Genomic DNA, 27,635 nt, shown 5'->3' on the forward strand with positions numbered 1-27,635 from the left:
TCTTATTTACTTCAAATTTATTACTTACAAAATGTTGAACCATTTCTAATTACAAGAAAATACACATATTACTTTTTAACAATCATTAAAACAAAGTCTAAATAAGTGTATGTACAAACTTCTCATACATCTGACAAAGTATTTAAAAGCAAACATTTGACCAACATCAGCCTTAAAAAAAGAATGAAAAAGAAAAACAGTAGCAATTCCCAGTTTAGGACAGTAAAATTACAAATTGTATGATCGGAATAATAACAATTGTTTCTGGTTGGTTTGGAATTGTCAAATTGCAGGCCAGTAATACTTGCTTTTACTCCACTGAACATGGTGTCTGCATTCTGTGCCTTCTACACTTGTGGCAGTTCCTCAGTTTTCTTCATTTTTCTTGGTGTTACAGAGAAGCAATCCTAATTCAAGAAAATAAGACAATTTAGTTAAATTGTATTAGTATAATTAGAAAAAATATATTTTTCTGACTTTCTCTACACATGAAATTCCAGGAATCAAAGACATCTGTTTGCCTACAAAAAAGCTACCATCATTGCCCATATAAGGAGATCGACAGTGGGGTAATTGCTTTTTTCCTTTGGGATTTTGAATAATTGTGTCTGTTAAACTCTTGCGGTGACAAAGAAGTCTGAAATGCAGACATTTTGCCCTACACACTTTTGTCCACTGACTTCAAATGGGTTTTTTGATTTTCGGAATGTTAAGACAGAGAACTTGCTTTCTTTTTGCTATATGAAGTTGAGTGAAGCTACTTAGGCTACGTCTACACGAAACCAACGGGTGTATTTTCTCTTACCACTTTTATCACACCTTTAACACTACTGGTAAAGAAAAAAACGTTAAAATTGTTGAAACAGTTTGTTAAGCAGTCACATGAAATAAGGAGACTACAGACAATTTGGTTTTCAATTCAACTGTTCAACAAATAAAGTTCATTTTCAAGGTAGCCTATGTGACTGCTATGTGGAATTACGTATGCTTACGTATTGCATTAGGTCTGGGCACCACTGGAGAAAACATTAACATGCCTAAGTTAAGTAAGTTAAGCTAACGGTGTGTTTCTAACTTAGCCACAAAAGGCTAATACATTGTGCCCATAAATCATGACGGGGGAAAGAAAAAACATTTTAATATGATAAACAAATGGTTTGGTTTGTTATGACAAGCAGCGTGTCAGGTCGAGTGCGGTGGCTGAGTTGATGGGTGGGCTGTCATCATAAAATTGCCGGCTGTGACGTCTACACGGCAAAAGTTAGCCGGCGGTTTAAAAAAAAAATCCCACTTCGGTTACAAAAACTACTGGTTACAGCCTCCTAAAATGCCGGCGTCATGTACACGCAAGGCCTAACCGATAACATAAATTCACCGGTTTAAAAGGTGGAAAGGTGATAAAATCTAAACGTAAACTACATCTCAGTGCCTCTCCAACTTTGATTTACCTAAAGTTAACAATCTTACATTGCTGTGCACGTTGGTCTAACGTCAGGATAATATCTGAGGTGCTAGCATGATGACCAAGAGATGAGGCTACTCCCTTTTGTCTATTGAACTGTGAACTCTCCCACACCTTCAACTTAAGATCGATAACTCTATGAATCCCCAGAGGGGAAACAAGTTTGCTACCTTGGACAACACATAGCAACAGGACAGCAAAAAGACAAGGCAGGGTATATGCAGGAATCATAGAGTTGAATTTACTACTTTTTACTACCTTTTTTACTACCTCCACAATATTTTTTACTACCAACACGACATCAAGCAGCAGCCCTTTTTTTTTGGGGGGGGGGGGGGCTTTGAGTTATCCTAGCCAGCCCCCAGCCCTTGGCACAAATGACGCTAAAACACCAAACATGTGTGGTGAAAAATGAAGAACAAACACCACCGACTACCCCCAAAAAAAAAAACAACAACTCCAGTCTAAGGATAGGCCCAGAAATCTATTTATATGGATATATAAAGCCATTATTATTCGTATGGTATTGTTGTTGCACATTTGACACTAAAGCAGTCCGTGAAAACATGCACATCAGTGGACTGCTTTACTAATGCAAAATTGAAAACTATGCTTTCATTGCATTGCATTACTCAGCATGGATGCACGATGCTTGCATGATAAATACTTCCCAAAACAACAGTTAGGTAGGTAGGTAAGGATGCCATTTAGGAGTGTAAATCAAGTTTTAATCACAATTTGATACAATATAGTAATATATACAATATACATATTATTTAAGCCAATGATTTGATTCTTTTCGATTGCGATTCGATGCGTTACTGGGGTCTGTTGTCGATAGGAAATTATAGATTTTGGTTAGTTTTCATGGATTCAAATGCCAATATTATAGGCTAAATTATAGGCCAAATACTGAACATTGACTGTGGAATTAAGTAGGCTACAGAGTTTCTTTTCCCCCCCTAAAACCTCCTGTCACTAGCTAGATGCTTTCAAATTTAACATGGTTTTAAACTCATATGTTGCAGTTTTCGGTCACTGCAATAAAACTAGCCTATTTGGAATATTTTGTAGGCCTGTTGTTCCTTTTATGAGAACAATTTAACTGATCAAGTTTTCATAGGCTATTGAATGATTTAAATGTGAATGCCATAAACTTAATTTGCCATTAACTAGCGTGGTTCTTCACGCAGTTGTCATCTAAATGCAGTGTTTTGTAGGCTATTCAAAGAATTTCACGTTCATCACTCAGTTGTGGTGTAGGTCTGTCTTGACTGATCGCTGTCCCTTTAAATGTCTGGGACTTTAAATAACGGGACTTTTAAACTGCATGCTGTTTTTGTTGATGGACAGTGCCGTCTGTGATTCAGTTTTCTACCGTTTTAATAAATGACACGCGCACTTGCGTGGTTAAAAGTAAGGAATTGTTTTCACTCGTTTTCTTGCAATTCCGTAACATTAGATACTAGGTCACGTTAAAAAAAATTGTTGTCAGTTACTATGTCAGTGACTAGTTCGAACTTTGTTACTGACTGGCTAGGTGGAATTTTATTGCACGGTTCTGGATGATCACAGTCAGATGGCAGCACTACCGTCAGCTGAACGAAAGCTTACACTAGTCAAGTCCACAGTTGTTAAAACTTCCAGCTGAATTAGCCTAGTGCAAACAGAGAGTTGCCTCCTAACGGAGTGAGTGTAGCCTATATTCTCTTAGCTGCTATCAGAGTGATAGGCTAGCATAGGCCTACATCTACCGCTCCTTTGCTAGATGAACAAATATTATCAGATGAGTGACAGAAGCACCGGACACCGGACCAGCAGGCCCATATGATAAACGCTGCTCTGGTAGCCTGCGGTAGGGCCTAGATGACGTGAAAAACGCGAGAGTCGCCGAAAAGCATCCCTGCATCCCGGCCCCTAAAAAACTCTTCGGATCTGCACGGTTCATACAAGTCGCCCAAAGCAACGTGAAGGGAGACACCGAAAAGCGCATTGTTTGTATCCCTGTAATATCAACTGAAGCAAAAAAGGAGAAAATGTTGTTTGTTGGCGTCGCTGATAGGCTGTCAACCACGGAACTCTACACAGTTTACTTCCATGTCATTGCTATCGACTCCGACTCACTCAGGTCCTGTTGGCACGTATATATTTTTTTAATTAGGCAAGATGAAGTTAAAACATGTAGACACAAATATTAAGCCAAAAATGTAAACTCATTATATATTAAGGTGGTGATGAAAAATGTACTACAAAGTCAAATTGCATTTATTACCTTTTACTACCTTTCAAGGGCCTTAATTTTGGTAGATTCTATTTACTACCGCGCGGACACCCTGCAATGACAGTACAGTACAATGTACAACAAACACCACAAGTACAGAAGAGTGACAAAGGACCACCTAAACCTTTCAGTGGAGCCACTGGGTAATAGGACCCCTTGACTCTTTCCAGTCTTTACAAAGATGCTATGCAGACAATGGTCCTCCTACGATAGAACATTGTTCTCTGCTGTAAAATAGCCTCAGGAGAAGTACGGCTCAGGCCAATAATGGACCGTGCCTTTTTAAGGACTTTGTTTATCTTGTTCCTGTCATCCACTGTCAAGCTGCTGCCCCTTCAACCAACAGCAAAACAAAGGACACTTCCTATAATCCCATGATAAAAAAATATTTCAAATAGATCTGCTGATTTGAAATGACCCAATTTTTCAAAGGAAAAACAATATGGACTGGGCTTTCTTTAAGACAAAACTGCTGTTCATCTTCCAGCCCAGCTTTTGGTCCACATGCCAGGTATTTATACCACCTCAACTGACTGTCCTCTAATCAGGATGGGGGTTACCTCAGTTTTTCCCCCCTTCTAAAATCAATTATTAGCTCCTTTGTCTTATCAATATTAAGAATCAGGTGAGCTTCATCACACCAACTGACAAAACTATATACACCTCATTTTGGTATGATGACTGGTTATTATTAAGAATGTAACCAACTAAGGCAGATATGACAGGAATCACTGCTGTGTGCCTGCAGTCAGTGGTGTACATAAATGTACCAACATAGTAACCAAAAGGTAGATAAAACTGTACACTAGGGTTCCCCCATGTTTGTGGTGATGTATCAGGCATGGTGCCATGGAACCTCACATACTGATGTCTACTTGTGAGGTAATTCATGCAACAGTAGCTCTATTAAGGTTAAAACTGAGAAGCTTTATTTATCTTTAAGCTTTAGTTATATACAAGTCAAGGTGGGATCCTTCAAGGCTGCTATTTGAAGGATGTTACGTCATCAAGTCCCGTCAAAGTAATGTCCCAATGTCAAGCATCCATCAAAGTCTACCAAATTCTACCAAGGTCTAAGTCCTTTGTTTTGCCGAATTTTCAAGGATGCATGCGTGTATCCTCTGCGTGCTTCGAACACCCACAATCCTGTGCGCAGTGCGCACATTTATAGTGGATTTAAAATCTGTACTAAACAAGGCAGTTCACGGTGTCTTTAAATGTAAACATTGCCTTACTATGTAAAGTAGCAGAATTTAAGTACTGGTACAGGTAATTTTGACAACTTTGAACTATTGCACCGTAATTGTGTAAAGAAAGCATTTAGCAAGGCTATTTAAACCTTTATCAACAGTGGAAGTAGGGATATGAACCCACATCTTTTCATGCTAGCCCAGTTCCTTGGCCATAACGCTACAACATCACAAGTCACGAGTAGGGGAAATGTTCAATTGAATAAGACATACAGACATACAGACATACAAGTAGACAGGCTATACAAATTACTATGTGCACAAACACATATCCTCTCTGACAGAACTAGGCTATCAAGTCTTGCGTTGCTTGGCAACGGAGACACCAAGGCTAAAACTCAATGGGCTCCATCTTGGCGATCAGAAACGCATGGTCAGTGGCGAAAAGCTTAAATACATTCGGGGTGGGTTTGTTATCAAACGTCAGGCGCATTGTTCAAAAAGGTTGTTCTTCTGTTTCTTAATCAGTCATGGGTTTGTTTTGGGCCCAACATCCGTTCAACCATAGACCAGGTTTTTCTTGGTCAGTGCCGTAATCACTTTTAGAGGGTGTAAGATAGCGATTTTTGGATCATGCGCCAGACCACACCCTCTGCTACACCCCTGGGCGCAAGGCTTAATGAAAGTGAATCACATGGCTCAATTCGCCACTGACTGAGTAAAATAAGAATAAACTTTGCGTTGTGAAAAATATAGCCAGATTAATCTTAAAACTCGATTAGTTGGTGGTAGAACTTTTGTATAAAAGCAATACGGCACTCGTGATTGTGGCGTTGGTAGCAGATATTGCCATGGCAGTGACTACCTGTGCCACTCAGCCACCACTTACCTATAATCGATACCAACGGCACTCTCACTTCTACAATATTGCTTAAATAATTCTCTTTCCCATCTGACAATTATCAACTTTAAAAACTGTCTCTTACACTTAGTTTTTTTTTTTTACATAAGATCTGCATACAGCACCATCTGCAGTACATCATGGTACTAGGGGTGGGCGATAATGGACAAAAAATCTCGATATTTTTTGTGATTTTGACTATAACGATAATTAGTCGATATCCTTTAAAAAATTGTTTTTGTTCAAGTCTGACGGCTCCCACACACAGCTGCGTTCCATCAACGCATTCCAGTGGGTGTTCCCGACGGTAGCTATGCAAATAACTTGAAGTAAAACCGTAATGTGATTGGTTGGTGCCGTCCGTAGATTGGCTTGATTGGCCGGTGCCGTCTGTCGGTGCAGCAACAGCTGAACTCCTCGACGCGACGGACCCACAATTCAGTTCGGCAACGGATCACGTGAGCCCATTTAAAGTGAATGGGATGCGTCTCCAGCAACGCGATGCACGCAGCTGTGTGTGGGAGCCGTAAGTTACTTTACAGCTCATTATTTATGAATAGCATCATTACAATAATAACCAATAACCTAACCTGTGACACTTTAACCAAATCAACCAATGCATCGTCACTCTGACACATTTCCAATTCTGCCCCCACTTGTGTGTGGCAATGACATGGTCTAGCCAGCTTCATTAGAGAAGATGAATAGGCCTAACAGTTTCCCAAGAGAAAGTCTGAAGCTGAAGTTCCTTTCAAACATTTACATAGGATTCACTGTGAAACTAAAAGCAGACCAACAGAGTAACCTACATCTCAGTTATTTCCTTCTATGTTTTGTTTTAGAGCAATCACGTAGGCTAGCATTCCAAGTAACAGAATAGAAACTAATGTGTTAGCTTATGGCTAATGTATATGAGAAATCCTATAGAGATGCTAACGGTTAGCATAATCAGTAAACGTAGATATTTAGAGCGAACTTCAGTCCATTTACAAAAGAGATACATGAGAATAGTTATTTGTTTACAACTGACTATTAAAATACTCAAAGGCTACCGTTTTCTCTCCTTATAATACCGTGTAGGAAAAAACGTGACTGCCTCATCAATGCTACAGAAGTAGCCGTATAAAATCCCAAGTAGGCTACTCTCGCTGCACAAAATAAAAATTAGGCTGCGTGGGACAACGCTGTGACCCACTAGTGATCACGTGACACTTGCTCTGCTGCACTTCTCCCGCATAGCCTACCTCCTGGGAATGTATGAGTCTTCAGTGTGTGATTGAGTGTTTCTTTCCCCATAAGTAATTTAAATACTCGATAATGTCAATTTGCACATCGTTAAAACAACAATCACGATATTATCGCAGACGATATACATCGCCCACCCCTACATTTCAATATCGATATTTTGAGCACAGCTCTAGTCTCTAAACCTACTCTGCAAGAGGGCAAGAAGGGAGTGTTATGCCCTCTTGGGACTGGTTGACTGAGTGGTTCAGAGAATTGGTGACTGATAAACAGCACTATTTCCCCATTAAGATATCCACTGGTTATAAATCACTTTCAAGGTATTTTCCCTGCTTCATTTAAAGGCTTACCATCTCATCTCCTGCAGATGTTTTGCAAGTTTCCCCATCTGGGTCCAACTCAATATCCATGACTTCACCAAGGTCAATTTGTTCTCTGAAACAGATTTTGATCAATCAGTATTGAGAAGAAATAGCTGAAGCATACTGATGCACATTGACAATAAATAGAATAGCTATTCATACATAGCTTGAAGGTCTCCATCTTGAGCAGGGGGATCCCAGGTGTGGAGTTTAACCTTCCACATCTTGATCTGTTGATCCCACGAGCGGCGACTGTACTTCCTGAATTTGTTTGGAGTTCGGGGGTGGACTCCTGACTGTCTGAGATGTCTGACAAAAACAACATGCATTTTTAGTTAGCAGAGAATACCTGTCCATGCACTGATGATGCCTCCGAGTTGTATTTCATAAATAAGGTCACAATATAAGTAACCACACACACGGCACCAGACTCATTTACAGAACATTTATTTTAATTGTTTACTACCAAAACGTAGCACAACAGGGGGCTTCTGTACATGTTCCTATTACATGGGTAGTGTGCCGTGTTCAGTGAAAAGATTCAGATTCAGAGATTTATTTGTCACATACACAGAATACGTAATAGCACACGCTTTAGGAAAACAGACAGTTTAAGCCCTTGTTTCTCCAATTTAGTGCAATACACTACTGCTAGTCAGAACACTTAGATGACTCATGTTCACAACCTGTAATTTAGTGAAATATGACACAGCAACAATTCCACTAAAATACCAGACGTTATTTATTACTTCGGTGACAATGTCAAACATTGGTAGGCTCACTGGAAAAAATCAATTTTTTTCAAAAACACCTAATAACTAATGTTAGGCTGCTGTTAACTAGCATGCTTGCTTGCTTGATCACAGTGGTCAGAAAAAGTCAGAATTAGCATCAGGATTAGCTTGAAGTTAACAGCCCTGTTTATGTTATGTGGTATGAAATTGTCCAACCAGCAATGGTACAGTGGGTCCCAGTTAAAAATTGACACTTCATTCACGATCAAGGTGATTCACGCAGCTGGGTGAAATGTAAGTACAACTGCAGCCGCTTGGGGGCAGCATAGTCCGCTGTGGCGTTCCACGGTCGAACCAGACGGCGCATGGTTTACTACACTAACGAGGTTGAAATATAGCCTTTGCCTACAGCATCTCCTTAACAGCAATGTTAACAAAATGACAGCATTCATATGACAAAGAAAAACAAATTCAGTCACTCAAGACTGTGCCACAGCAACCAGTGTAGGCTACAGTCCTACCCAATAGGCCTACTCGAAGCAGATAGCGTTGTCTGACGGTCGAGTGGGTTAATGCACGTATTTCAGGCAGTTCTGAGTTCGAATGTAGGCAGGAGCAGAGCCATATAAAGGCCTAGGCCTATTGTTATCATTTTTTGCAAGGTGTTGCTCCTGGCAATACTTGTTTATAAGACGCTTGGTAATTAATTGATAGCTGTTTTGGGACACGTTAAACGTTCTTTATAATGAGCGATAACGGGAGTAAAACGACTGTTACGCTGTTACAACTGTAGGCTACAATGATTGCAATACAAAAATATGCGGCGTGTTAGTTCAGTTAGTTTTGTGATGTTTTGCACTTTTGCCTCATGTGTTTTCAGGTTTGAGGGCTTTTTGGCAAGATTGACCTTGGTTAGACTCTGCATATGTTATTTCTCCGTTATGGAAAATAAAGTCAATTTTCGACACACGCCTGTTATTAGTTCAATAACAAGTGTTGCTTGTTAAAACATGTGACTAGTGAAACTCAAATGATTTTAGAAATATTTAGCCAAAGCCAAAAAGTGTTAGAGAGAAGGAGAGACGCCAGTGCAGCTCAGAGGTCTTCTTAAATTTTCTTTATTCTTTAGTAAAAGGTGCAGAACATTATTAAACTTTGACTAACGTTTCGATGTTCGTTAGTCAAAAACATCGACACATCGAAACTTTAGTCAAAGTTTAATAATGTTCTGCACCTTTTACTAAAGATTACACTCTATTGTATTATCATACATGTTTGGTAATGGCTCAGCTTTCTCTGATTGTTCTACTGACTTGGAAACTGCATCATGGAAGCAGTAAGTCAAGTCGCATCAAAAATAGTAGTGGCAGAACTCCAAAGTGACACCTTGTGGTTGTTTGTGTCAACTGCAGTTTGTGCCATTTCTGCTGAGAAAATGGGGTGCGTGATTCCTGAAGGAACCCGTCCAAACTTAACTGGGACCCACTGTACCCAGCAAGTTGAAGGACATCTGACAACCAATCACCCATCACATGCCAACCAAAATAGGGAAGGAGCAGGAGCAGGGGATGTTCAAGTGTGCAAAAGTGCCAGAAAAAGCACTGGAAGCTAGCTACCTGGTAGCCGAAAACATGGCTAAGGCTAAAAAGCCTCACACTATTGCCGAATCAGTCATAGTGCCAGCCTGTACGGCTAACAAAATGTTAGGCCCACAAGCAGCTAAAGAGATCACAAAGGTACCACTTTCGAACTCTACCAATGGAAGGCGTATTAATGACATGTCGGCAGACAAAGAAGAGGTCTTAGCCTGATTTTCTCTATGTGGGAAATTCTCTTTGCAAGTTCATGAATCAACAGACATGAGTGGCCACGCACAACTTTTGAGAGGTGTGCGATTTATCGATGGAGGAGAAATTTGTGAGAATTTTTTATTTTGCAAGTGTTTGCCGCACAAAACAACAGGAGAGGAAATACCTTGAACAGGGACGTCTAAGTTGGAAAAATGTATCAGTGTCTGCACCGATGGCGCTGCTGCGATGACCGGCAACGCCAAAGGTTGCAGACGCGTTCTCAATTAAATGGAGTAGCATAACGTTCAAGTTAGATCAGCTGCAAAGGGGATAACAAAGAGTAGGCCTATCATCTCTATGTAACCGTTCTCTAAAAAGAGTGAAAAGCAGTTTGCAGTAAAGCTAACCAACGTAGTCTAACGCAGGAAAAAAAAAAAGCGAGCAGCCTGAATGCTTGGCGGGCCGGATTAAAGTGCTTGGCGGGCCGGATCCGGCCTGCAGTTTGCCCAACCCTGACCTACAGCCTGTTATTTGTTTTGCAAAAATCCACAGCTCCTGGTTCTTCTGGTCCAATCAGAGCAGGGCTGTGTGAGATCTGACTGTCAATCACAGTCTGGTGCGCACTGACGAGCACAAACACGATGAGAGGGTGCTCGTGGTAGTGGGGGAGGGGCATGAGAGTTGTAAACATTCAACATTTTGGCTAAGTCCCCTCAATCTATCAGACTTGCCAACTGCAGCTTTAAGAGAACAATCATTTCATTATTCATTCATGTAAAACGTAAAGCGTGCCGTGACTGAAAAAGGTTGAGAAACACTGCTATAAACGTCGTCGGCATACCTAAGTCACTTACGACTTCGTACCAGTTCTATGGTCAGTGCGAATGCAAATGAAAAAAACGGCTTTTGGGGGAAAGTAGTTAGTAGAACTGACAGTTTCTATAACTAAGTTCCTGTAATTAATGGCCCGAAAGGGACTTATGTAAGAGCAGAGGAGTACCATGTTTGATAGCCCGAGTGTTCATGTATCTGCAGAAATTAGCAGAACACCTGCAGCCAGCATCGAAGTTAACGGCACTTATGGTTCTCAAGTCTCACAAGAGACGGGTCTTTGCTTCCCCCGATATAATGCTACAATTTCATTATTAAATACAATCTGAAGACAGAATCCGTTCATTTTGTAGGCTACAGTTTGCTGATATTGATATTAAAAAGGTAAGTGCAATGGTTACCTGCATGCATTCATAATATTTGTATAAAAGAAGCCTGTCCAAACAGCATAAAAGTAGAGAAGGGTAAACAAAACTACAATCATACATTTGTAATGTACTCACTTTGGAACTTCCTTGATGTATCGATCATAAGCAAGGGTATTCTTTCCATAATTTATTTGTTTTTGCCTCCTTAGTAGAACATTCTCATCGGTTTCCAATTCTGTAGGACTAGCAGAGTCTCTTGAGTCACAGCTGTACACAGAAAGGGGAACGATCAAGACAACTGATGCAAACGTATCAATGTACACAAAAAACTGTAAACTGTAGTATCTCCTGAGAAAACTCACCTTCCTGAGGACACTTTTCTTTCTCTAGAGGAAAACTCTGCAGTGAGAATTCTCCTTCTGTATCTAAAAAAAAAAAAAAAAAAAAACACAAAGACATATCCTTGATTTCAAAATTTAATAAGATAATAAAGCCGACCATGTGACCATTGACGTTTGATTGATTCATGCATTTTTGTTGCATTTTTAGGCAACACGTTCAATGCGTGACGGTCAACAAATACTCAAACCAAACATAGTCTTTTTCATCTCTTATCTAAACTGTTCCTGGTATCAAGAAATGGAAATGTTCACACTAGCTGTTAAAAACTTCTCATTTATTAGTTAAAACTTACAACTTTGTATACTGTTAGGTTTACCACCATTGAAACTCTGCGTGAACTTAGTTTATCGCGGCTTGCGGGGAAACCGAGGGACCGTACCACTATGGGTAAATAGAGGGGTTTCACAGGTGAAACCTTTTTGGCAGGGGTGTTTTAATGTATATCACTAATGTGGGATTTTTATCTGCACAAAACTGGTTTTGGTGGGAGAAAGTTGCTGCTGGTGCACAATTGTTTATTTTTTAATACTAATAATAGTAGTAGTAGTAGTAGTAGTAGTAGTAATAGTAATAATAATAATAAAAAAATATAGTTGCAAAGCAGCAATGAGGGGGCCAAGCTGGTTGCAGATACTTGAGCTGCCGAGATGGCAGATAAATTTGACATTGTCAAGGTTTCTACTGCTTCGCCTGCCAATTGCCTAAAGGTCTCTACTGCACCACTTGCCCATTGCCCAGGGTCTCTCAACTGCACTGCAACTGACATGTATCAGCACTTCCTGTTCCTCTAGCGCCGCCCTAGTGGTCAAACATTACTAAATGTACCAAGTTTGGTGTCGATACGAGAATGTATGGCTTATTATAGTGCCCCTTGTGGTCAACGGTGACTAAATGTATTGTGCGTCCTCAGGATGTGGTCTACTACGTATGTGGTCCCGGGTCCATTAACCAAGTTTGCTTTCGATACCTGAAAGCCTTGCCGAGATATTAGCTCATTTCCTGTAACTTTAGCGCCCCCTAGTAGTCGAAAGTCAAAACGTTTTTTTCCATGTCCTCAGGATGGTGTCAAGTCCATGAACCAAGTTTGGTTTTGATACGTGAAAGCATTGCTGAGATATGACCTAATCTTCTGTTACTCTAGCGCCACCCTAGTGGTTGAAGGTCACCAAATGTATTTTGTGTCCTCATGATAAGGTTTCAAGTCCATATAATAAGTTTGGTTTCGATAGGTGAAAGCATTGCTGAAATATGAGCCCACTTCCTGTGATTATAGCGCCCCTCTAGTGGTTAAAGGTCATTACATTTATTGAGCCTCCTCCTTATTAGATCCTGACCCCATGTACTGATGTACTGAATGTCAGGTTAATCATACACATAAAATTTGGTGCAGTTCTAAACATCTTAACTGAAGAGAGGGGCGATTAAAGCAGAATGATATTGCATTTTCATTTTTTACTGGGGGGGTGCAAATCACAAATGAGTGATTATGGGCTAGGTTGATGTGGGCCCTTGAGACCAACATACCATAAAAATATCTTCATCCTCGGTGCCACGGTTTTTGACAATCTCTATATGACCGCTTCGCTAGCGGCGGTCATAATAAGAAAACTTAGAATCACTATGGGTTGCCTCGCAGCTTCGCTGCTTGGCCCCCAATAATACATTACATTTATATCTAAGTGTTATTACTTTGTTAGATTTTCTCCTAGGAAAGTGATGTTTAGTTAGAGAAAGAATGTGTAAATCAGGCCTAATGCCCTTAGTCTTTTCCACAGGATGGTTTATTAATTTAACTATGGTATCGGATCAGTATCGGGTATCGACCGATACACAAAGCCCAGGCATCGTTATCGAAACTGAAAAAGTCAGATTGGTGCATCCCTACTTACTATAATAATAATCCTTCCAGAAACAATTGGGCTTTACACCTCTGGTGTTTAGGCCCTAATAACCCTTCCAGAAACAAAACAAAAAAATGCATGGTACGAGTCAATGCTCCAAGACATTAACAAGTGAGGAAAAAGAAAAAAACAAATCTCACCTCTGCATATCACGGTTAACGCTCATTCTCATCTCGCTCTCTTCCACCTCACTTCCCCAATCTTTGCATCTTGATAAGGGTCGAACAGTCTCCGGAGTAGTGAAACTAAGTGTCAATGCCAGAAAGAGGAAGTGAGTGAAATGCTTCATGGAATATTACGTAACTACCAACAGCATGTTTAACAGTATCTGAACTATTGTTTTGTATTATTAACTACCGTAGACCTTTGCCTAGCCTGGTAAGTGAACATTAACACAGTAGCTTTGCAAGCTACGTTAGCAGCAAAGGTAGACCACTGTGGGCAAACTATGCTTTGATTCCCAACCTTTTTTGCTAAGACGCCCCCTCACATGTAACTATGGAAGCTGAGCCCCCCCTCACACCCCAACCAGCATAAACCCACACACAAGCACTCACACCAAAGACTAAAAATTCAGTTAAAAAAAAAACTTTACATTTCATCTTCTATTTCATTTTCTGAAAAAATACAAAAAATTGTCAACGTCTACCAAAATTTAATATGTAAGCCTCTGTAGCACCTAGAAACATGAAATAAAAAGCATGCTGCGCTACACAGCAACCAGCGGGAGATTCAATGTTGCGCTATGCAGCAACCGGCGGGAGATAGAATGGTGCGTCGTGCAGCATCCGGCGCGAATGGGTTAATGCAGAAAAACCCTTTGAGAGTTGGAATTACACTTTAACTATGTTAATTTAGAATAATTTATTTGTTTGAATCATTATACAGGTTTTAAAATGTTTAAAAATTTGTTTTTGTTTATTTAAATGAAATATTTAGATTGTACATAAAAGTAGCTTGTATATTTTAACTGGTGTAATTTCTGAAGTATATATATAAAAGCTTGTAGAATTTTAAAATGTTTATTTTATTTGCAAGGTTGTGTTTGTGAAACGTGTTAAAAACGTGTATAAAATTAGCTTGTGCTTTTAATTACTAGTTCTGGATTTGTGTTTATTTTCAAGTACTTTTGGTAGTTATTGGGCCACATGTGGCCCGGGGACTCAGCTGACATTCAGCCAACACTCAGTTTTATAGTGTGTGGGCCAGTACAGGCCCAGGGACCTAGCCGACACTCAGCATATCAGTTTTATAGTGTTTGGGCTAGTACAGGCCCGGGGACCCAGCCAACACTCAGAGTTATTTTACTGTGTGTGGGCCGGTCAGCTCACAGCTGGGCCGGTCAGTCAGTTATCAGTGACTGGGCCATTTTTGGGCCGGGGACCAAGCCAGAAGTGGGCCAACACTAGGTAATCCTGAGGCAAGGTAGTGGTACAGACACATTTTGCTATGTGGGTTTGGAGTGTGGAAAACAGCCGCAAGAATAGACTACTTCACGTCACGTTAAATTGGCTTGCCATATCAACTCAGCTTTGCATTGGTGTTCTGTGCACCCGAAGTTGACATGGTCAGGAGTCTTACAGTTATTTGGTTACCCCTTCATGCATCTGCTGCGAAAAACAAATAGATCGTCACACAAATTAGAACTTGAAAGTTTCAGATGCTGCGTAGAAACGTAGCTTATTAGTTGCTTACTTTCACTTTCAATGATGGCGAACAAACTCACAGAATTATCTAAAAAGATGCGATTCATATTTTTGTTCGCTCCGCTTCAACACTGCAACATAAGCTACAAAATGATTGAACCTCCGAACATTGGGCAGGCCCATTCAATTGAATGAAATTTACAGCGGAACTTGCGATCTTCTGTAGCGTTCTGAAAAGCTGTATTATAGGCGAATGATGGGCTACTTTCAAAATAGTTATGAAAAAACCATTAACTAGTTTTGGCTGGTAAACAATAATCATTAAGTAAGCCAAAGTAGTACTAATAAGTCAAAAAGTTCATTTCGACCCCTGGATGCACAAATAGTATCACCAGACTTTTTTTTTAATTTTTTTGTAAAAATCAGTGGAAATTGCTGTATCTCTCCTTTTGACATTTTTCAAACTCTGTACTCCAGTTTGCTCATTAAGCCAGAGGGCATCTTTGCACTGCATGACGTTTGATTCAGGACCCTGCGTTCTCTTGTTAGTCTCGCTGTAGAGAGCAAACGTGTACGCAAGATAGGCCGTTTTGATCAAAAACTCAAGTCAGCTGCTCGTAGAGTGCTCGATTATGATCTTGCAAGAATTACTCCATTTTTTCCTGCAGTTCTATAAAGCGAACAAGCACTTGTCCACTTGACCTCTCTGTGTAACAGCAGCGTTTGGTGTGCTTCATTCTAGCAGATGCGCAGTCTATTGTTAATTGGACAAGCCTTGAAGACATTTATTACTTTACAGGGCTCTACACTAACATTTTTTTCCAGGAGCACTTGTGCGCCCAAGTTAAAAAATTTAGGAGCACAGACAAAAATTTGGGCGCACAGTCAGTTCTGTACTTAACTTAAACATAATCTAACATTACACTGCAGCTAACACTTAAAGATGCCAGTGCACCAATTGTGAATATTAAGAATGACTGACAACATTAAGGCTACAGGAAATAGGATTTTAAAGATCAGTGCCTACTTTATTTTCAGTCTGTTCTATTTTCCTACATTTTGTTAATGTAAAATAGTATAATACATTGCCATATTTGCATTTAGTCTGTATATCAAGTATCCTGCCAAATGTAGGCTAATTTATTTATTTGTGAATCCATCTGTAGCTAATCCAAATATGCCCATGGTGACCTATCTGACTGCATACTGCCTAATACTACTACTAAAACAGTCCATTTTCTCTTCCACAAAACCCAACATCGGCTAATCAAGGATATGGATATTTTATACTTTTACTTTTTATTTGAAATATCTGCATTGATGGGGGCAGTAGGCAAACATTAGGCCTACTTTCGTTTTGCACTTCAGCTTGTAGCCTATTCGGTGTTTAAACAAGCATGCGTGGAAGCCTGGAGTTGTCAGTAGCGTTCTACCTTTGAATAAAATGGGAGTGTTACGGGAAGCTACTTTTGTGCCTGTTCGCTACAGCTATATTTTGCATATTGCAGCAAATACGTCAACTGGGCTAAAAGGCATGTTAGGTAACCTTTCCTTCTCTCACTGCATTCTCAGAATCTCATCCTGTTCCTACGATATCCGATGAATTCGGTGGATAGAAGAACTAATTTCTTCAATCTTTGCATCTTGGCTGGCTAGTCTAACTTTCCACTTTTTCTGCGTGCTCTTGGATTTGATAGAAGCGACTACTAGCGAGTCACAATGCGAAACTGCTAACGTTGATGGGAGTTGTAGTTTTTATGCTGCATTCGCGACGTGATTCTATGGTTTGCACCAGTAATGTTTCTTGATGTTGAGGTGTATTTTGTAGACAAACATTGACTTGGTTAGAAGTCATTCGTACCAGTGCGCCTAAATATTTTTTTGCACTCGCACGCCATTATTTTTACTCGCATGTGCGAGTGAAATGGGCGCACTGTAGAGCCCTGACTTTAACAATAATTTAGGTGTTGCTAAGATCTTCCAAAAGTTTTTTTACTGACCAATGCTTGGCGATGTAGCATGCAATGGAAACTTGCACACCCCGGACTTGCACACACTTTTTCTTTCAATCGATTATCTGAGGGCTAGAGCGGAGCGAGAGGCGTAAATGTTCGACAACTTCAGCATTTGACTATTGCTAGGGGAAAAATCCCCCTTTATGCAGACAAGAGTGAGCCCTCACTGCACTAATGTTAATGGGAGACTTCCATTGGAATTTCACCAATAAATTGGTCATTATGTCTTTCTGGATTTGCAGAGGGTTTTTTGGAAACATTGGTCATAATCCAGACATGTTTGTCATCATTTCAAGCCTAATACTGTAATTTGTCAGTGTTTAGATCTGGGGAAAAATTACAGCTGGCCATGCAGCTGCCAGTTACTGCCCGGTTGCTAGTGAGCCTGCCAGCTAAGGTAACATTTTACACGGAGAAGTGCCATTTCTTTGAAATTACAACTAGCTGAATAACATAACTGACATGACCTAAAGTGTATTTTTTTTAATCCAAGTGAATTTTATCTATATTATGTTTAAGCGAAGTCCCTTAACTGTCACCCACTAGTTTGTGCATAGTTTTATTGCCATAGCTACCGCCAACCACTTGTATATCTTTTTAAGATGGCACTAGCTAGCTAGCTCAGTTCACAGACTAATTAAATTATTACACGTCCCAAAGAGTAATTCGTTGGAATCATTCATTATTATAGACAGTAATACTGTACATAATTATGTTTTATCTGCTCTTATTCGATCTATTGATGCTACTACTAATAGACAGTAAAATAACTTACTGCACTGCTATTGAAGACTTGCTGCCTGCTAGTGTCTCTCTACCTTTCTATCCTGTCTATGCTGGGTTCCTAGTCGGTTGACTGTCCAGCTGAGAGATTGAGGCTTTGTGCTAGCTAGGCTAGGCTTGTTTTTGTTTGGTCATTAAGGTCTTGTCGCTGAACTCTTGCAATTTATATAAGTAAGTATGTATAAGTATATACTCTGCATTTATCCCAATCTGTGAATTAGTGAAACACACAGTGAGGTGAAGCGAACCCGGAGCAGTGCTCAACCACTTCCCCCACCCACATTTTTCCTATTGGTCGGGGATCGAACCGGCAACCCTTCAGTTACAAGCCCGATGCCCTAACCAGTAGGCCACAATCGGCATCTTTTCTCTTGTATGCCATGGCACCATGAATGGCTATGTTTTGTTTTTGTTTGTTTGTAAATTCTTTTTATGTATTTCATATTTTTTTGTATTATTGTACATCATGCATATTGAGACCAAAGCAAATTCCTTGTAGGTAAAAACTTACTTGGCAATAAACCTGATTCTCTACATTTATCTCTATCCTTCCTCCATTGTGATTTTTAAATTAAAGATCTGTGCATTAAAGCAGAATGCCCATTTCATTTATTTAACTGTTATGTTTGCCCTGGGAGTTGTGCATGTTTGGCTATGCTGAATATATCAGAAGTTCTGCAAAGGTGAAAACTGTACAAAAATAAATAAATTAAAAACATTAAACAGCTACAAATAAATCAGAATAACGGAAACTGGAATAACAAATAACAATATTGGATTTCATAGGGCCCTAGTAAAGACGTGCCAAAACGGTGTCCTGGATATCAGGTGGAAAAAGTGGTTCTTGCCATTAAACACACACAAATGAATAAAAAAAGACAACTTGTTAACCTAGCTTGCCTTTCAGATCTGTTGTCTGTGTGTCTGTGTTCTCCCTTTGCTCCAAGAGAAGGTTGTGGGTCTCCTTGTGACCTTAGTTGTCCATCTGATCCTCGTTTCCTACCATAGTGCGATGGTGAAGGAGCATTTTTCCTTAAAAAGAAAAACAATCACATCCATAAAGACAACAGGGTTGTATTTGAATTTATCAACAGCATCAAACAGTCAGGGAAACATTTTTATTTCTTGTTGGTTTTGAAATAAGATATGTCAATATAATTTGAGGACAGGCTAGAACTAGGGATAGGCTTTTCAAAGTGGACTGTTCTCTTTCCTACCTGTAATGGCCAGAAATAGGAAATGTAATTTACAGGGTGCTTGCCCTTTTTTGAAAGTGAAACATTTTCCAGACTTTTTCCGAACTCCGTGTTATATTAAGGATGTTATTTTCTGTACTTTTGTATAGTAAGTGTGTATTCATGCTGGGATTTTGACCTATGAGCTCTGACTCGGTGCATCTGACTGGTAGAGGGAGAGACAATACAAATAGATAACTTATGCACAGTTTGAACTGTTGGTCACTGAAAAAAGCTGCAACTCATTTGACTGAAGTTGCATCTTGCGAGTGCCTGTTGCTCACAACCTGCAGTTGAAGTGAAGGGGAGTTAGCCCCGATAATCCTGTGATAACATTAGTCAAATCATTAGATGATGCTCCAGAACCATAATCAGTGTTTCCCCCAGTGCTTTACATCTTAGGTGGCCACCTAAGCAACACACTCCTCCTGCCTTAACTATGTTGTCCAAAAAATAATAATACAGTAAGTAGCTAACCAGTTAGCAACTATGGTTTTGTGAAACACACCCCTGTACAGTAGCTGCTGTTACCGTAATTCCCACAATTCTTAGCGATTTGACGACACTATCCCAAACTCTATTCACCTTATTCCGCACGCAAACATGGGGGGCGCTAGCTTTGTCCACATTGTCTTCCGATTGAGCCGCACATCCATTGTGATACACTGAGATAGCAGAGTTCTATTGAGAGGCCTGGCATCATATGTTTTGGGTCATCCTAAACTTAGGAACATTTATTTAGGATTTTGGTGGCTTTAGACATTTTTGTTATACACCTTTCCTATCTGAAGTTAGGAAAACACTGACTTTGGAGTTCTGTAATGACTTTCTAAACAGTTACCAAACAGATAAGGATTTGCGAGTTTCTGTAATGACTGTTTTAAACACCCCCTAACCGTGTTTCAGAAGGCTGTTAAATCTGCAATAAGAGAGAAATAGTTTGCTGATCTTATAGCTAAACAGTCACCAGCCTAAGGTTCTTTTCAGCACTTTAAAAACCTTAATCAGTCCCAAGGAAACTGCAAATACTGCTCCTTCTTTGAACTGTGGCAATTTCCTTGATTTCTTTGTTAACAAAATGTCTAATATACGTGACCCAAGTATCTACATTTGATGTGCACATGTATATCTAGAAACTCCTCCAGTGCTCATGGCCTCCTTACTTAGCTTTGAACCCATTTCCTTGTCACAGCTGAAACAAGTTGTATTTAATCTAAAACCCTCCTCTTACCCACTCAACTGTATTCCACCAAGGGTGGTGAAAGAGGCATTTGAAAGTGTGGGTCCCTCCATCCTCTCTATTATCAATTAATCACTTATCTCTGGCCAAGAACCAACTCATTTTAAACATGCAATAGTGCAGCCCCTGCTTAAAAAGCCAGAGCTTGATGACACTGACTTAAACTATCATATACCCATCTCAAAATTGCCCTCTTTCTAAAATCCTAGAAAAGGTTGTCTTTCAACAACTCCAATCCTTTCTATCAGAGAATGAGATGTTAGACAACTTCCAGTCTGGATTCCGACCTAAACACAGAACGGAATCTGCTTTAATTAAAGTCACTAATGACTTGTTACCATCAGTGAATGCAAAGAACCGTGCATTACTTATGCTGCTAGATCTTAGCAACGCCTTTGACACTGTAGATCACTGCATTCTTTTAGAGCGCCTGGGTCGGAATTGCAGGTACTGCACTGAAATGGTTTGCTTCCTTCTTAGAGGGAAGAACCTTTTCAGTTTCTTTCAATGATACTTCATCTTCATCTGCCCCCTTATCTTATGGTGTCCCACAGGGATCAGTGCTTAGTTGTATTTTATTCTCACTGTGTAGGGCCCTATGATTTCCACGATGCGGAAAACGCGGACGGAATCACGGAATCTACACATGAAAACTGAATTCTCTTATGAACACGGAATTGCATGGAATTTGCAGATATTCTGTTGACACATTAAATAAACGGGTGTTTTTTCTACTTGCTTCACTTTTATTTCAGTTTACTTTAAAACAAAAAGCATATCAGAAGGTCTCTGCCTAAACCATGACTGAAAGACATTAGTTAAACGCATTCCGTAGCCTAGTAATTATATCTCAAATATTCATGTGCGTTGAGTTTGTTGATTGGTGCGTGACAAAGAAAATAAGCGATCCCGACAACGGTGGCAAAACACTAAACTGCTTGATTGCTAGATAACAGGGCTAAACAATACCCCAATGACTACTATGAGTCTGAAAACAACTAGTTTGCAAGTTCGCAACACATAATTGACTTGACTCGCAAATACACATGTAGGCTTATAGCGACGATAGAAATCAAAAGGGCAACTTAAGAACAAAGCTAAATCCACTGCGGGTAAATCCCTCCAGCCAAGACAATGACAAAATCAGTATGCAAGACGTGAGTTTGTGGAAGATTGTTGAAATGTGTAAAATAAGATGACATACTACTACGTCAGTCTCTTGAAACATTGCAAGCAGTCCCATTCCCAGACAGGAATGTCAGCAACCCCAAGCAGACGCGCAGACCTACCATTCAAAAAGTGCTGCAATAGATTCTCACCAACAGGAGAGTGCAACATCAAGCGCCTTACCATCATGTAGCCCTACTTCAGTGGAGATGTGTGCTGACAAAGGTAGGCTAAATGCTCTAGAAAGCAACACATACTTAAAATAAAACAAGAATCTACAAAAAAAAAATGGGCTAATTTTAAGTAGTGGGACATTTTGAATTACAAAGTGCCCTTTTATTGAGATCTAAACTTGCAGCCTAATTTGAAGTTATGTAGCCTAGGCCCTAACTGTTTTTTTGCGCAGAGATTTGCTGAATGTTTGGCTCAATGTTGGAGAATTTTGAATTATTGGTTTTGCTGAATATTTAAAAAGCTTTGTTGTTATAAATTGAATTGTTATAAGTAAAAGACAAGTAAAAAAAATAAAAAATCCGAAACAACCAAAATTAAATCTGAAAAAACGGAATTTGGAAAATAATAAAACGTATTTCATAGGGCCCCAACTGTGCATGTCGCCAGTCAAATTATGAAAAAGCACGGTATATCCAATCATTGCTATGCGGATGATACACAACTGTATCTCCCATTTAAACGTGGTTCCTCTGGTGTTGTAAACCCATTGCTTGATTGCCTAAAAGAGATTAAAGATTTTTTAAAACTGAATGAATCCAAAACAGAAATTATATTTTTTGGTTCACATGAAGCTGCAAATAATGCAATTAGTGAACTAGGGTCTTTTGCCAGATTTGTAAAACCGTATGCAAGAAATCTTGGCTTTCTACTTGACCCTGATTTTAAATTGGAGAAACAGATTAATGCTGTTGTCATCTTTTTACCACCTTAGAATCTTAAGTAAAGCAAAAACTATGTTTTCTTTCAAAGACTTTGAGATATTGATTCATGCCTTTATTTCATCCCGCCTGGACTACTGTAACTCGCTTTATTTTGGTGTCACTCAGTCCACTCCATCCAGACTTTAGATGGTGCAAAATGCAGCTGCAAGGCTGCTTACCAAGTCTAAAAAGACACAACATAACTTATTTCTCCAGTTTTGAAATCCCTGCAATGGTTACCAGTGAAATTTAGAGTAGATTACAAAATTCTTCTTTTTGTCTTTAAAGCTTTAAATGGACAAGCTTCCCAATACCCAAGTGAGTTTGTATACTTTCACTGCCCTCCCAGAACTCTGAGGTCCTCAGACAAACTACTGCTCTCAGTACCTCAGAGTTGTCTAAAAAATAAAGGTGACTTGTTTTTTCAGTAGCTGGGCCCAAGTTGTGGAACAACCTGCCTTTTCACATTAGATCCACACCAACTATTGGTGCTTTTAAAGCCAAGTAAAAAAAAACAAAAACAAAAAAAAAAAAACATATGCCATCAATGGCTTTTAAATGAAGTGTGGAATGTAAACATACATATACACACACACACGCCGAAGTAAGTGTTTTGGTTTTAGCATTTTAGACAGTAAATAATCAGATAATGCATTGGGCTTTTGATTAAAAAAAAAATAAAGAAAGCACTTTATGAGAATATATTATGACAATTATGTATTGGCATACTGTGCTGAGAATGGCCAGTCCGTCTCTAAAATATATCTCCATACGATAAAGCGGCCACCCCTGCATATCATCTACCCCCTCCGTAGAGGTGAATAGCCTTGGGTAGCGAAGTACAATATTTGACCTCCTGATGGCATTTTTCGTTTTCTGCACAAATTAGCCTCTCCATCCACTTCTGCCATGTTATCCCAATGAAGCTAACTAGACATGGCTAGCCGACCAGAAGTTTAAAGACAAAGTGGAAGACAAGAAATGTAAAAAAATGGGCGGGGCTGAATAAGGTGTATAGCTAAAATAGCCTAAGCTGTGTTTGTAGAGCTGCGATGAATGAACTCAACTGACAACAGGTAAATCCATGATTCGGTCATTGAGGCTCTCTGAAAACAAACTTATGTCTGTTTGTCCTAATTTTATTTTTGTATCCCAGGATACAGCAGTTTAATTGCCTAATGTCTTGACAATAGTTTTTCCTACCGGTTTGGCGTTTAAACTCGAGTTTAGAAGACTGGCGCCGCTCTGAACTTTCCTGACAATACTGGTTTATGACGTCAGCTGCTACATGTAGTAGTCCTACGCTTTCCGGCTTTCCTACTCCATTCCAAAGATTCTAGAGCGCTACGCGCAAGATGGATTACTGGCTGGAAAATACGTTGGATATGTTGAAGTACGTTCTATGACTCTATGGGCGCCATTTTAATAAGCTCAGGTGTCGTCACAGACACTGGCTACCGTGGGAATCCTATGGCGCTGATCCTAAAATGTTATCAATATTTGTTCTTTAAAGCTGTATGTTGAAATTACGAGAAACCCAATAGACCACACCATGTCTAGACCAGTTCCAGCGGGGAAAATAAGTATTGAACGCGTCAACATTTTTTTCAGTAAGTATACTGAATACAGACATTAGTATTAACTTAGGTAATCCACACATATATAAAAACCCAAACATTAATGTCTAAAAGTAGTGTTATTAGTAAAAAAGTGGAATGGCACAGGGAAAAAGTATTGAACACACTAAGAAAAAGCAGTACACAAAGGCGAGGAATGACAAGGAACACACTGGAATCTATACGTAGTTAAGAGAAATTATCCCTCCTGTCTGTGCAAATTGATATAAGCTGGGTTAGTACATACTGGTGGGCTATAAAAAGTTTTTTGTTACCAAGGTGTCACAAGAAACATTTCATGATGGGTAAAGGCAAAGAGCTCCCAAGACCTTTGCAACCTTATTGTTGCAAAACATATCGTCCATTCCTGCATTAGGCCTAGGCCTACTCGTATAGCCTATTAACTTATTGTCTCCATGATTGCTTATTTAAAATATGGATTAGCCTTGACAGCCTAGGCTACATTATTTCATAGAGATGTGCGTAGTGTAGGCTACAGCACGCATTCTCTCCCTGCACCTCTCTCCCTCAAACGGGTTCAGCCTGCATCTCCCTTATAAGCAAATCAAAACGGTGGCTTGTGCAATAACTGTTAAAGCAGACTTCAACTGGCGCGGTAGCCTACACAACTTTGCAAAGTCAACTTGAATGTATTAATTTTGAACAAAGTTAGTATTATACCCTATTCATCACAACGTTGTCTGTCGCGTTGTCAATCGCACATTAATTCAAACAGCTAAGGAATTAACTGTAGCTTAATTTGTGGAGATCGAAGAGAAAGCATCTGTTTGACATAGGCCTACGCGTAGCCACGGACAGGCCTAGGCCCGTCTACTTGTCAGTCTTGCCCGTCCGATTAGAGGGCTTTCCTTCGTTTACGCTCACCATCTTAAAAAGACGCGCATGCAAGTCAACACTGCGCTGAAACCTCAAGAATCAGTCAAATCGCGAACAGCCACAGCTCCGTTTGGTGTGATGAAATGCGTCCATATTCCACTTCTTATGTCATAAATGTTGAATGCCTATGGAAAGGTTTTGTGGTAGGATTGTCCAATGGTCAGTGTTGCTTCAATTTGTGTTTTGTTTTATGCGACGCACCGATGCTGGGTTCATCAGTTTTGCGCAAGTTTAAAACATTTAGCCGACTGCCTAATTTATCATTTTCGTTCTATAAGTTCCATTTTTCATGTCATGAATGTAACATGCCTATGATAAGGCTTTGCAGTTGTACAAGATGGTAAATCTATTGTCTCAATTGTGATTCATGTGACGCGCACACCGATGCTGGGTTCATGCACTTGATCAGCCTAGAACAGGAACATTTTGGAGAGGGAATGAGAGAATGAACGACGCAAGAAACACTTTTAATTAAACGTAGGGCCTAATTTACAAAGACATCGTAAAACACTGAAAGTTAATATTTACACCACGGGTCTCACGTCGCTCTCAAGCTCAGTCGCCTGCTGCCCTCTTTTGAGCTTGCGAGAGGCTTAAGATGCACAATTGCGCAGCCTATAATAAAAAGTAAATAATTCTTAATTCAATAAAGGCATGTGCTTACGCAGCCTATAAGTAAAGAAAAGACCCCTGCCATAATTTGAGGATTTACAGTAGGCCTAGATGAGTAGGCCTAAATAATAGGACTGCAGCTATTTTATAACTCAAGCAAATTGTTTTCAATTAACATATAATTGCACAAATTAAGTTCAACGGTTAGATTCATCTGGACGTGTTTTAAGTTGTAAATAGGCTAATGATTTTTTGAAAACGAACTTCTGTGGTCATATGCATTTTACATAGGCAAGCAGGACAATTTGGGAGTTTTTGACTGCATGGAAACGATACAAGTGTCAAGCACGGTTGTGTTTAGCCTAGGCCTACCATTTGCATTTATTTAAGTTATGAACATCAGACGCTTGAGTGAAATCTCGACCTTATTAGTGATTGATAGCCTGTGTTTAAGCAGGCTGTGAACAAAGGGTTAACTTATAGCCTACAGGTAGAAAAAAGAAAAATGGTGATAATATAACGTTAGCTAAGTTAGTTTGCCTGCTAGCTTATCAGTAGGCTGTACAGTCTCTCAATGGGAATTTATGTGATCTATTTACCAGTGCAATAGCTACTTCTGTCTAAATAATAGGCCTATTTACCTCTCCTTATTCAGTGTAAACTTGGAAAAAGATCAATCGGGCCTTTCACACCTTCAGTTCTTGCAGTTCATTACCGAGAAAGAAAAAAAATAGCTGGCAACGTTAAAAACAGCTGTTCAGATGGGCTCATATAATTGGAACTGTATATGACATTTTGCACAGCTTATTAAAATGGCGCCCTGTCAGGCTCAGAGCGTACGTCATGCCTATGACGTAACTGATCTATCTTGCTCCGCTCTAGAATCTTTGCTCCATTCGTCGGAAACCCCGCGAAAACAGAGAAGAACCGCGAAAGCCCTTTTGTTAAAAGGCACCAGCTGGCTTGCAACTGTTCTTCTCAATGCTGGGTGTAACGCTAAGACTTGTGTTTGTAAGCCGAAGGTATCGATGTAAACTCGCGAGTTTTACACTCGACAACAATTGCGTTTTCTACTATGCAACACAAACTTGGCGGGAATCATGTTAGCTTGATGGCCAATTTCATTCGATGCTTATCAAACTAGTAAAACCTGCCAACTTTACGTTAATGTTAGTATTTTTCTAACGGTACAGCTCACGAACTTAGCCGTTCTGAGTGAATTTCAACCTTATTATGACTGAATTACTCAACTGTTGTGTTAAAAAATGCGTAAAGTTGTACATGTTGACTTAACAACTGACAAAAATGTATAAGTTAATGTTTCCCTATTAACTAACGTTAGCCAACCAATAACGTTACCATTAACGTTAGCTTGCAGGGACACACAGACATGTAACTTTGACAAGACCTTTCACTTTACAAACAGTAACGTTAAAATCTACAATACAAGCTGTCTAAAGGTATGCCTAAGTTAATAGAAGTAATGGTTACACACAATTTCAACGATTGTGTACGTGACTGGCTTAAAATTCCGGAAGCAAAGGAACGCTAACTATAACGTTAAGTTACCTTAGCTACTGGCGTCCTGGCTTTAACATAATTTATCATTCGGTTAAACTCTGACAAAGCAACGTTGGCAAAAATTACGAACATTAGCGTTACATCTCTAACAAAAATTACATTAACGTTAACTAAGTTAAACGTTACAGAAAATTGACGTAGCTGCTAAGCGTTTAAGTTAATGAATTGCTTAAGGAAATTGACATTTGCGTTAAGTTAGTTAATTGCTTTAGATTTAACGTTAGCGTTACCTGTGACGTTACGGGGCTAAGGTCTAACATTAAAGTTATTTCCACCTACCTTAAATCGCCACCTGTAATTTGCCGACGTTTTTGACTGTTTGAAGACATGTCTTTGAATGAGAGAGCGTAACCTATTGCTTTCTATGCGTGCGGTTCTGTGTTGTGCAGAAATACTGGCAGCGACAAAGCTGCATCGACTGCACATGCGTGAAGCCTTCTT

At 39.6% G+C, this 27,635-nt stretch overlaps 1 protein-coding gene across 3 annotated transcripts; it reads right to left on the reverse strand.

The window, feature by feature from the left end:
• On the reverse strand, positions 1 to 27,635 carry LOC125286773 (stem-loop binding protein). Of its 3 annotated transcripts, none has more exons than XM_048232041.1 (8): positions 27,474 to 27,635; positions 18,803 to 18,943; positions 13,608 to 13,712; positions 11,527 to 11,589; positions 11,300 to 11,431; positions 7,604 to 7,750; positions 7,430 to 7,514; positions 1 to 407 (listed from the first exon to the last, which is right to left on the reverse strand). In XM_048232041.1, the coding sequence occupies exons 1-8, from the start codon at positions 27,521 to 27,523 to the stop codon at positions 348 to 350; spliced, it is 783 nt and encodes a 260-aa protein (XP_048087998.1). In that variant the 5' UTR covers positions 27,524 to 27,635; the 3' UTR covers positions 1 to 347. The 3 variants fall into 3 exon arrangements, with proteins under 3 accessions (XP_048087998.1, XP_048087999.1, XP_048088000.1); XM_048232042.1 differs by having other exon boundaries at positions 18,812 to 18,943; positions 27,474 to 27,633; XM_048232043.1 differs by lacking the exon at positions 13,608 to 13,712 and having other exon boundaries at positions 18,812 to 18,943.

The sequence above is a fragment of the Alosa alosa genome, chromosome 21 (assembly GCF_017589495.1).
Source record: "Alosa alosa isolate M-15738 ecotype Scorff River chromosome 21, AALO_Geno_1.1, whole genome shotgun sequence".
Taxonomy (NCBI): domain Eukaryota; kingdom Metazoa; phylum Chordata; class Actinopteri; order Clupeiformes; family Clupeidae; genus Alosa; species Alosa alosa.